The sequence below is a fragment of the Nannobrachium achirus genome (assembly GCF_963921795.1).
Source record: "Nannobrachium achirus genome assembly, chromosome: 19".
Taxonomy (NCBI): Eukaryota; Metazoa; Chordata; class Actinopteri; order Myctophiformes; family Myctophidae; genus Nannobrachium; species Nannobrachium achirus.
The window spans coordinates 30,434,923-30,447,955 of record NC_137826.1 but is presented as its reverse complement, the minus strand read 5'-3'; the positions used below and the strand labels follow the sequence as shown (position 1 = coordinate 30,447,955).

General features: G+C 42.1%; 1 protein-coding gene across 1 annotated transcript; it reads left to right on the top strand.

The window, feature by feature from the left end:
* Nucleotides 1–2,418: 2,418 nt before the first annotated feature.
* Nucleotides 2,419–12,335, top strand: chrne (cholinergic receptor, nicotinic, epsilon; the record flags this gene model as incomplete). Its single annotated transcript, XM_080749379.1, has 12 exons — nucleotides 2,419–2,440; nucleotides 3,115–3,248; nucleotides 3,526–3,570; nucleotides 3,699–3,808; nucleotides 3,944–4,099; nucleotides 4,181–4,281; nucleotides 7,650–7,850; nucleotides 9,450–9,564; nucleotides 10,091–10,205; nucleotides 11,004–11,217; nucleotides 11,905–12,038; nucleotides 12,165–12,335. The coding sequence occupies 12 exons, from the start codon at nucleotides 2,419–2,421 to the stop codon at nucleotides 12,333–12,335; spliced, it is 1,518 nt and encodes a 505-aa protein (XP_080605505.1).
* Nucleotides 12,336–13,033: the final 698 nt, after the last annotated feature.

Here is a 13,033-nt window from a genome sequence, read left to right as displayed (position 1 = left end):
GTTTTGGAGAAAATTCAAGATGGCGGAAAATCTATCCTGGCGCAAATGGGCGTGGCCTATATGGGGAGATGCGTCTTGGCCCAAGGAATCCAGGGAAAAAAGAATTTTAATTTTCCGATCTACGGTTCAAGAGTTACGGGGCAAAACGTAAAGTGGGCCGTTATAGCGCCACCATGAGGCCGAGTGATGTAATTATTTTTCGATTCATTCTTAAAATCATTATGAATCTCCTCTCCGAGGTTTGAAACTGTAGCTCCTATGGTTTACGAGAGAAAAATACTTGAAAGTGATTTCTTGCATTGTCCCATTATAAGTCAATGGGGACAATTAAGCGTCGTTTTTTGCCGATTACGTCGGCATGGTAAGGCGGATCGGAACGAAAGGTAATAGCACACCATTCCCGGCCGAGCCGCACATTTTGATGTATATATTGCGCGAGTGGCGTAAATGGTGCGGCACTAGTTACGCGCCGAAGTTTAGGCTACGTACACGGACGGAGACAGACATACAGACCCACACACACGGCCACGTATAGGAGCGTTGTGACCACCACTCAAAAAGATATGAGCTTCAGGTAATACTACTGGTTGACCACTAGGTGTCCTCCACCAGGGTCTTCATTTCTCAATCTATGAGTAATGAGACCACCTCCAACCACAGCATAATTATGTGCTAGTTATATTTTATTAACATACAAATTAATGTTTTATTAATTGATTGATTGAAGATTGTATTAGTAGTTTGCATAGGAAACTAAAGATACAGTTTCATGATCATAGAGTTCACTGGTACACGGTCAACTAAAAGGAGATCCTAGTAAGCTCTTCAGCTTATTTACACAGGAAACACAGACGGATAGAACACAGTACTATGCAGAGGATAACATCAATAGCAAAAGAAAAACAAAGTAATAGTCATAAAGAAGAAACATAAAAGAAAGAAGAAAATAAATAATCAATATTTACAGTGGAAAATAATTTAACCTACATACAGCTGTGTGAGGTGACAGATTTAATCTAATAATGTAATCGGGTTACATTGGTTACTGTAATCAGTAAAAATAACAATAAAAGATAACATTTCAGGTACTAATCTAAATGTTATCCAAAGGCTGCACTTGATAATCGTACTCTGGCAAAGGTCCACTAATACTTCAAGGTGGTAATTTAGATAAGATTCTCTCTGGACATGTCATGACAACCTTTATATTGATTTGAATACATGATAACTTACAGTAAAAGATTACTCAGTTTTATGAGGGGCCGTTTGGGACGGATATCTTGAAACACCTTACTACTGAACAGTTTTTATGGTGTGCATAATATACACTATCCTGGTCTCAAACATTTATTTAGAAAGCAATCGAAAATTAATCAAGTCAGGTTTAATCAGGTAAGATTACTTTGATAAAGTGATATATTCATTGTAATATTTACTTTGGAAATTCATCATCTGTAACGGTTTACACTTTTTCAGTATTTCAAGGTGTGCGTTTAAAATTAAAGCCCACATTATTTTTCTGACAGTATTCAAAGTACATACAGTACAATGCATGGGACACACTTCTAGATTCCCACACTAGTGCCAGTGCCATTCTGACGTTTTCATGTGTTTAGCCTTGCTAGACCCTGCTGGTGTTATTAAGCTGACCATGAGGCATAGCATAGGCCTTCTGGGGTCTTGTTACTTGTTACTAGGAGCTCATCTCTCTTTCACTATCTGTATATTTAGAAATGCATCACAGACTGTGGAACTCACACTTGCACATTCCCAATACTAGTCTGCTCCCCTCGTTGCTGTTGGCCAACAACACTTTATCAACCATTCCATTGGTTACATATTACAAATACTGCTGGTGTGCACGTGCACACACAAGCACGCTCACTCACGCACACAGGCACACACATGTAACATTGTATAATCATGCTTTTAGTGTCTTTTAATCTCTTAAGGGATGGGACTAAAGACAAGACACAAAAATCTAAATTAATGTGTGTCTCTCTCTCTCACACATGCACACACACACCTTTCTGTAGTAGTCTACCAAAAACCTCCAACCCCAATCAACTCGGTACTCACCCCAGCGCTGAAGACCTGCTGTGCAAGCAACAAGTGGCCCTGATGAATGTAATAATACTCTGGACACATCGTAGGCTGTCACCTGTTCACCTTGTTCAGCTGCACTCAAAAGTATTCTCTCTCTCCCCCTCTCTCTCCCCCAGCTCTCTCACACACACGCAGACACGCACAGCGACACGCAAAGTCATCATTTGGAGAATGTATGTTTTTAGTGGGCCATGTCATAATATCACAGTAAGACATTGAGAGCTTAGTTCTCAGTGTGAATGTGATCGGAGTGCTTTTTGATTCAAGAAATGTCTTCATGATCCATTTAATTGCCAGTGCCTAATGATAATGATGATTATTGTGAACGACCCGAGTGTGACTTTAAGATCTGGTTTAGCGCTTCCCGGCTGCTGTGTAATCTGAGCCATGGGGAACGACAGCTGGGGGAGCAGGTCGAGGGGGGGCCGACGACAAGCCATTCGGAAATAACCTCTGCCTTTCTTTCTTTCTTTCTTTCATACATGGACAATCTGAAGGAATAACAAAAACTGTAAACACAAGAGCGCACAGCAATGGCAGGCTGTTCCTTTTGGACATTTTTGGTTTTAAGTACACTGGGGACTTTCGTTACAAATGGTAAGTACACACTGATTAGGGGCTTGAATCAAAACTCTTTACTAGTCCTCCTACGACACTCTGTGCCAAGTTCCTCTAATCATATTTTGTTTATTCTGTAACATCCATTTGTCAAACTCTTTAAGATTTATATACAGGACGGATATTTCTACATGTCATGCCTTCTCAGAAATGTTGACACCAGCACCAAGAATGTAACCTACATTGTTAGAGTAATCATGGCATGATTTGTACAGTTTTGGCGCAGTACAACAGTGTTTTCCTCAAAACACTGTGATATGACCATGTGGCTGGAGGTGGTCAGATAATAGTTTTTTCTTACACCTGTATAATTCATAGAATAGGCCTATATGTGTCTATTGTTGCCTTTCAAACATGAAGTCCTTCTCTCTGGTCTTGTTCTCCATGCAGTGGGCTGTAACGAGGAATCACAGTTGATCAGTGACCTGTTCCGTCGTTACAACAAGAATATTCGACCGGTAGTGCATCCCGAAGAAAAGATTCAGGTCCAAATCAAAATGACCCTCACCAATCTAATCTCCCTGGTGAGAGAAGCCACTACTAATACTTCACATTAGGAACAAAGAATGGTTATAATTTAACTCTGAATGTGTAAAACTGGACCGGGTTTGTGTGTACCTAATGTCTCAGTCTCATGGGTGTAGTTGAGAGTAATGACTATACAATTCATATGCATATAGAATGTTTTATGGAGCATGCATTCCCAAAGATGGACAGAATCAAACGTACTGCATATAATGTCAGCATGGCTCTAGTTCTGCTCTTTGTTTACTTTCATATATTGTTTCACATATCCTACAGAACGAAAAGGAAGAGACCTTAACAACCAATGTCTGGATTGAGATTGTGAGTTCAAACCTCTTGGCAACTCTTCTCTTCTCCCACAAATGTTTACATGTTTATTTACATCATATACTCTCACTTATTCATTTCTGCGTTGTCCCATTGACTCTTCTTTAACCTTACACCCAAAGCAATGGACCGATTATCGCCTCACATGGAACAAATCAGATTATTATGGCATTGAAATTATTCGTGTGCCTCCCAGCACCGTGTGGCTCCCTGACATTGTCCTTGAGAACAAGTAAGCCATTTCAGGAGGGGGGTGATCCTGCCTCTTACCCTTGCTTGCCATGTCCCCATATCAGGTGTCTTTTTGGTTCCTGTGTTAAGCCTCTGGGATCTTAACCGCCTCTTCTTCTCTTTGACGTTTCTGTAGCATCGATGGTAAATTTGATATTGCATACTATGCCAACGTGTTGATCAGTAACGAGGGTTGGATGTACTGGCTGCCTCCTGCCATCTATCGCAGCACTTGTGCCATTGATATCACCCACTTCCCCTTTGATTATCAAAACTGCACCATGGTATTCAGGTATGACATAATCACATCATTGAATGAACTTATTAGGGAACGTATGTGATATTATCCCATGGCTTCTGCTGTCTACTCCAGGTCCCAGACATACAGCGCTAATGAAGTGGACCTCATTTTGGCTCTTGATGAGGAAGGGAAAACGATAGAGTGGATCGATATTGACCCTGCAGCCTTCACAGGTACTGTACATGGACCCTTAGGCGTCCATTTGGTTACATGTGTACACTCTAAAGGTTAAAGGCAAGGCAAGTGATATTCTTTGGTTAAAAGGAAACACCTTTTGTTAAAGCATTTTAAAGCATTATAGTACTGTAATTATTTCTCAGTAACAAGGGTCTCCCAGACTCTCCAGCTCTAAACAGCAAGTACATGTTCAGGTGGGTTGTAAATTTCAGCCAATCAGGAGAGTACCCATTTATCAACTTCATTTTATAGCGTTCCAGTTCCAATTGTGTCTGCTCCTTTCTTTGTCTCATCACGTTACTTATGTATTTGGTTGTAACAGTGCACATTAATGAACACTATGACATGGTGTAATACGTACACATGAGTAAGTGAGTACTTAACATCACTTCCAATTTCTCTTGTTTAATCTATATTCTGCCTGAGTTCTCTATACTCATTGGATCAAAGTGGTATCCCAATCAAAATAAAAAATGAAAGAAGAACTGTGATGATGTTTAGTAAATGTTTACTAAAGATCTGGAGACATGGAGGCTCCTATCACTGAACTAACACTGTCTATAGCAATGAGCACCATCAGAATATAGAGCTACAATATTTAACACTTACTTTAACAACAAAATATCACCTACCCTACCTTTAAATGAACACCAAAGATGTTAATGTACACACTGACTTGCAGAGAATTCAAAAGTTAACCACTTAAGCCTATTATACTTTGACTATGAATGGAGAAAAAGAGTAGATCCGCATTTTGTTCGTAAACTTGGGGAAGATTTCACCTAGCCCTAGAATGACATGCCCAAAATAGGGACGTCAGGTAGACAGTACCGGGAACGCATCTGTATGTGTCACGTAACCACTTCAACCATAATTTTGTATGCTTTGGCTATTCAAAAATAGCAGATATACAAGCTCATAGAGCGGCACTGAGTGCCACGATATGAGCTTGTAGATCTGCCTAACCTTGACTTAGTGTGTCCCTCTGTCCCTAGTCTGTCCTCCTGGTGCAGCACGAACAGCTGCAATACCGCTGGGTGACCAAGTGGTGCTGTTGAGCAGCCTAGACACAGACACACACACAAGCTCGCAACACAGCCAACACACTCACACACACACACACACACACACACACACACACACACACACACACACACACACACACACACACACACACACACACACACACACACACACACACACACACACACACACACACACACACACACACACACACACACACACACACAGGGCAGTTCCGTAGAAATGCGGGGCCCTGTGCGAAGTCCTGTGCGAGGCCCCCCCCGCCCCGCGCCACGGGTGTGATTGTTTGCGTATATGTGTGCGCACACGATTTTCAGTCGCTGCGCATCTATAAATGCAATGGAATTATGCAGCTACTCTACCTCTAAAACGGTAAGACAGTAGCATGTTTATTCTGCTGCTTTTATTGTCCAAAACGCATAGTCATTATGAGGACACACACACACACACACACACACACACACACACACACACACACACACACACACACACCACCGCTCACTTATAGCATAATGAATCAATAGCGTGGTCTCAGTTGTTATATGAGATACATAAAGGTTTCCTGTGCAAATAAGCCGAAAAGCTTACTCGGATCTCCTTTTAGTTGACCTTGTACCAGTGAACTGTACTGTCATGAACCTTTTCCTATGCAAACCTCTAAAGTCTTCAATCAATCAATCAACCAACCAATCAATCAGGGATAGATAGCACCTTAACTCTGGGGCTGCATGGAGGCACTCCAACACAATAGTGCACCAGTTATTTAACCACTAATGTTTCTTCAAAACCCTTAAGTGTATCCAGTCATTACAGACAGCAACGTTAGCTTAACTTAGCTTAGCTAATTTTAATATCTTTTGTTTACAGTTGATCCTCTGGTGCCCCCCTGGTGCCCCCACATCAAGCTATTATAAATCCGGCCCTGGCTATCAATCAGACACTGACAAGATCCTCAGATAAGTCAGATGAGGGGATTCCTCATAACTTTGTAGAATATTACCCTGGCCTTACCTCACGCAGATATGATGCTCTCTCTCTCTCTCTCTCTCACTCTCTCTCTCAACACTCTCATAAGTAACGGAAGGGAAGGGAACGCTGAATCGAGTTGATCCCGGTACGTGTCTCAAGACTAGATACATTAAATCCCATAGCCCGAAGGGACAGTCAGCGTTTCACTGGTTGTTGCTGGTTGTCAGGGAGATATCACAGCCAATCGGTTGACAGGCTCTGTCTCCGTCCTTCAGATTGCGGTGTTTGTGTGAAGATTTAATATGAAAACAAAACTAAATCAATTAACCAAGCCTAGCGCGGGGCCCTTGCAGGGGCGGGGCCCTGAGCGACCGCACCGTTCGCTCTACCTTTGGCTCGGCCCTGCGACACACACACACACACACACACACACACACACACACACACACACACACACACACACTGCTAAATGCAGCAAATACGCTCCTCCTCGAACTGATGGGTTTGATATTTTTTTTAACCAGTGAAAATGTGTGCAAATCTTTGAATATATATTATTTAAAAAAAAACAATTTTAACTCAAATCTTTGCTTCTGGGGGGTCTCTGGAACAACATATTTTGAGATGGGGGTCCGCGGACAAATACATATAATTTTGGGGGTCCTTGACATAAAAAGGTCTGAGAACCACTGATGATAGAAACATGAGTTTTCCAAAAACCTTAGAAGGATTTAGTAGACATTCATAGAATCGGGTCAAAATATTGACTTGCAAAGATTTTCACGATTTTTCAAAAATAGAACAAGCTCGAGCTTGTACATCTGTTATTTTTTAATAGTTAAAGCATCAAATAATGGTTAAAGTGGTTAAAATTTAGTGTGATACGGATTCGTTCCAGGTCTAAATGAGTGATGAAATGTTTACATTCTGCACTAGTAAGACACCTCAGGCAACATGCGACCTCACCCTAAAGAGGTCGCGCCAATTCTTGGCCATCTGGCCAGTTACCCATATATGGAGACCCCTGGTACCCATATATGGAGATCCATGTACTGTATAATATATGGTAAATCCCTTTTATGCCCATACATGGAGATCCCTGTCTGAACCAACCACACAGATATGGGCTGTCTTGCTCCATATAAAGGCATTCCCATATGAAGTCCTGTTAGATATGGGCTTAATATTGATCATTGACATCAGGGATCTCGACATATGAGCATAAAAGGGATTCTGTTAAGGCGGCCCTACACTAACCGATAATCAGGCTATTTAATTACCCTCCCGACAATCGGCATAGCTCTCTATGCGTGGCTCGTCTATAGACTGCTATTCTGTGGTGCTCCCCTAGAGAACGGCGAGTGGGCCATAGTGCATCGTCCAGGCAGGAAGCTGATCAACACGCGCTACTCTCCAGACGACCTGGAGTACCAGGAGATCTCCTTCAACCTGATCATCCAGAGGAAGCCTCTCTTCTGGGTCGTCAACGTCATCCTGCCCTGCTCCCTCATCTCCTCCCTGGTCGTCCTGGCCTACTTCCTACCGGCTCAGGGTCTGTAGTGTCATCCCTCATAACAATGAATGAATGAATGAATGAATGAATGAATGAATTAATTAATTAATAGTTTATTTTGGTGCCTTATGTCATTATATAGAAAAATTGCTTAAATTTAATTTTACACACATATTGGCAACACCGAAAAAGGCGTAGGCTGAAGCCGAAGCTTATTGTGCCTACCCTTTTTCAATAATAACAACAATAATTAAAAAAATTATGATGATGATAATAATAATAACTACATTTTTTCTTGGTGCAAGAGTAATTGTGTAGTAGTGGATATGATGTGAGTAAAGAATTGGGTGTAAATGTAGTAGGGGAGTTAAGTTGGCGATGGAAAGGACATAGCATGTGTATGGTTTATTGGCACTGTGTGTGTGTGTGTGTGTGTGTGTGTGTGTGTGTGTGTGTGTGTGTGTGTGTGTGTGTGTGTGTGTGTGTGTGTGTGCATGCGCGTGTGTGTGCGTGCGTGCGTGCGTGCGTGTGTGTGTGTAGGGGAGCGGTAGGTCCATAGGGGGCAGGCAGACAGAGTTAAACAGGCGACAACTACAATACACAAATATATCTGCGCTAGATAGGTCTGCCATGCACGCGTGCATGCTATAGGAAACGTGCACTTTACAGGGAACATTGGGCAGTGTAAATAAGTTGCACTGTGAGAGGATAATACAAACTCCCGAGTCCTGACCGTGGGAGGCAGCAAGGCATCTAATGTGGCGGAAACTAAATGAAGAAGAAGTAGCAGCGCCTGTGCAGTAGGGCAGCCATAGCCAAGTGCAGGGGTGGGCAATATGGAGAAATACAATATCACAATATTTTCCCAAGATGTATCACGATACACGATTTTATCACAATTCTTTTTTCAAGTTACGGGTCCATTTGGTTTCATTTGTATACTGTCAGAGTTAAGTGGAGACCTTGACATTTTACATTTTGAGAACTACTGATTTAGACCAAAATGCAGGTTTAAATTGAATTCTGCAATGAATCTCTGTATCAACGATTAAACAGGTTTTTTTTTATAAGGCTCCCTCAATTGTATCACGATACATATACAATATCTCGGAAAAGGCATATTGTGGAGACATTGTATCGTCTCAACGATAATTATCACCATATCGCCCACCCCTAGCCAAGTGTGGACCTGGTTGGATTACTGGTGTGCTGTGAGACCCGGCACAAAGGCCAGTGGAACTTGCCTGACTGCAAGCATCAGACTCTTCACACACTACGTTTCACTTCACCACCCACCAACAGGGGGTGGTAATGTGCGGACTGATTTATCAGGCTACAGTGGAACCGCATGGCCCCCTCTGTCAATTCTATTGGAAGGATAATAATTATCTTGCTACATTGTTACAGATTGCATGTAACAAAAATTACTCTTCATATTTTTGCTGTCGGGTGGAAACCTAATGAACTTTTATTAATTATTTTAAAAAACATTTTACAATAGTGAGCTACATGTCACATCTGCTAATTTCACTACTTTTGAATTAATTTATGAAGAATGAATTATAAACATTATGTAGATACAAGGTTGAGAATGCACTAACTCTCTCAGTCCTTGTGACTCTATTGTGCCCTTCACAGCTGGGGGACAGAAGCTGACTGTGTCCATCTCTGTCTTGCTCGGTCAGACTGTCTTCCTGATTCTTGTTGCTGGGAAGGTCCCAGAGACGTCTCTCTCTGTGCCTCTCATTGGGAAGTGAGTCAGTGTGTGTTCAAATTACCAGTGGTGGAAAAAGTACTCACCATTTTTCACTTTTGGCATCAAAATGTACTTAAAATAGCACATCTACAAGCTCACAACGCATCACATCGCATCACATCGCGGCTATTTCAAATGGCCTAGGAATAAAATAGGGCTAAAGTGGTTAATTTATGTTTTATAATATTATAATTTCTATCCGCACAGTAACTAGTAACTCAAGTTTTCAAATACATTTAGTGGAGTAAAAGTACAATATTTGGATCTGAGGATGTAGTGGAGTAGAAGTAAAAGTATTGGAAAATGGAAATACTCAAGTAAAGTACAAATACCTCAGAATTGTACTTAAGTAAATGTACTTAGTTACTTTACACCACTGTTCTTCACAAATGATATACTACTCTACTGTGATAATAACAACCCCTTCAGTGTTTGATCCTTCTCATCCCAGCCTGTCCAGTTCTTTGTGGTTATTTTACTCCACATGACCTCATGCTACTCAATCCTTTAATGTCTCCCTCAGGTACCTGATCTTTGTCATGTCTGTGACAACTCTTATCGCAACCAACCAAATTGTGGTGCTCAACTTCTCCCTGCGCAATCCCCACACACACACAATGTCGCAGAGCCTCAGACACGTACGTACTTATGATGCACCGACACCATCTATATGATAACCCTACCCCTAGCTCTGGTCCATAGCATTAGAAGGAGTTCTACCTTAGTCTCGCGTAGCCAGACAACTATTCCACAATCTCTGAATGCTATATGGAGTCTGGAACAGCAGCTCCCTAACGGCGAGTAATGGAAACGGGCATTACCGTTCAAGAAAATATATTTTAAAATGTCATTTCTGCTAAGCAGCAAGCTAAACATGCTTATATGATGTTTATTTATATAATGATAAATGTGTGTGATGTGAGACTGAAACGGAAGTGACGAGGGGGCTTCACTTCCGCTTCATCTCGCACTCATCGTTTCTATTTCCCTTTACCAGACTGTATGCCGGGAGCATTTGACCAAATCGCGGAGGCAACAGTCTGGCCACGCGAGACTAGTTCTACCTTAACGCTATGTCACCGTTGAGTCATTGCGCTCACAGCCACGGTAGCCCAGGCTGCTCAGCCTCTCATCTGTAGTCAAAATAAGAAATAAACTTTTGCTACTCACCAAAACAAAGACGGTTCTAAGATATTGAAAGCCTACTTTCCTTAGTGGGAACACTTGGAACCCCCCACCGCACGTCTAAAATACACTTTTTGGCTAGAAAAGAAAATACGGTATGTCACCAGACGTATAGCATTAAGGAGAACTCCTTCTAACGCTATGTACCAGATCTAACCCAACCCCCGATCGCCTGCACCCTACCAGGTATGGACCACATCCTTAGAACCAGTGGACTAATGGGCTGGTCCTACCTTCTCTGACTCCCCCAGATCTTCCTGCGGGTGGTGCCTCGCTACCTGGGCATGCCTCCCCTGGTGGAGGACGAAGGTGAGGAGAAGGGTCCAGAGGTTAACGGAGTGAGGGAACGCCGGCGTAGCTCCTTTGGCCTGATGCAGAGAGCAGAGGAATACGTCCTGAAACAACCACGCAGCGAGATGCTGTTTGATAAACAGAAAGAGAGGCACGGTTTCTCAGGAACATTTAGTAAGAACTCTAATCCTCAAACTACTTATATCAGGGGTCTTCAATGTTTTCAGGCCAAGGACCATTTAGTTGAGAGAGAGATGAAGCAGGGACCCCCACAACCTTTACATAGATTACGTATAGTTTCATTGTTTGCCAGCACAATCGTCAGTTTATTTTGGATTCATGTGAATTTGTGTTTTCACATATTTAACCACTTGAACCATCAATAGTAATTCACTCTGTATAGCTCTCTGTACTGCTCTTTTTCATCTCTATACCAAAGTTCTTTGCCGAAAATAGCTGATCTTTAAGCTCACAACGCCTCGTGCTGCGAGGCATTGTGAGCTTGTAGATCTGCTATTTTTGGCTAAAGTTCTCAGAATACGGACACTAGGGTTCAAGTGGTTAATATAAAAAAGGAGAAAAAAACTTTCTATCACTCAAAGATTTGGAGGACCCCCTGTAGTAACTCTGGGCTCCCCCTAGGGGTCCCGGACCCCCTGTTGAAGACCCCTGATTTATATGTTGTTGTTGTTTTCTAAAGCCCCAGTCTGGTATTATGTTGCACATACTCTAACAACTTTGCAAGAGCCTCACCGCCGCAGAGATTGTGGGATCAAATCCACAGTGGTGCAGTGGGCTTCTATGTGAACAGTGTAAATGTTAAATGGCTTTATCTAACTGTTGGTGTCTTACCCCCTCTAGTGGATGAAATAGATATCAGCACCACAGCCAATTTGTATAAGAGCTTGGCCAAGGCTGCACCTGAGATAAAGGAGTGTGTTGATGCCTGTAACTTCATTGCTGAGAGTACAAGGCAGCAAAACGATTTTGGATCCGTAAGTGTTTATTTGGATTCAGCTACCCTTTAAGTTATAGACTATCTCAAATTAAATGCAAATTCAATAGCTAATAATATACAGTACTTTTTTAATATTCTCTTTCATCTTCTCTTTTTCAAATAGGAAGTTGAAAGCTGGGTACTGATTGGAAAGATGGTTGACAAGGTGTGTTTCTGGGCTGCCATTCTGCTCTTCTTCCTGGGCACGGTGACTATCTTCCTAATGGGACACTTCAACAGGGCACCAGATGTTCCCTTTCCTGGGTGGACCCTTAAAAAATATACCCCCAATTAAAAAGCGTTTACCACTATCAAAATCTTATCATGCTTTCATGCCACACTTCAGAATTGACTGTGTGTGTGTGTGTGTGTGTGTGTGTGTGTGTGTGTGTGTGTGGAGCAGGGATTTAATATCAATAAAAACCTATTATTCACACTGAGGATGATGATATTAACTCATTCTTAGCCAAATCGCCTTTCATCGCCATTTTGAGGACGCCAAACCATGCCAGATCGCCAAACGTCGCCTTGGGGATCATTTTCTGATGATTTTGGTATTTTTTTGACATTTTTTGAGCTATAAATGACCATTCTAGCTTCATATAAGCTTCAGCAAGGATTCTGCGATGGAAGTGACGTCATCGCCGGAAACCGGAAATCGAGCGTGTCAAACATGTACCCGAGCATATATTTTACATTGGAAGCCATTACAGCAACTCGGCTCTATCTCACGTTCTAAACGTCGGATCTTGATCCGGTTTGAAGGCTCTGTGCGTCAATTGGGCGTCTAAGGCACATAGTCGATACTTTTTTTTTTTTTTTAAGAGCGCGGATGGCGTGCACGGGTCCCGGGCCGTTCCATGCTAACGCTAATGCTAAGTGAATGGACTGGTTGCTAATTTGAGGCCTTCTAGCAATCGCCAGAGACCTTAATCGCTGGCGACATCTAGTGTACACTATATAGACTACAGCCTACCAAAATGTCATGCATAT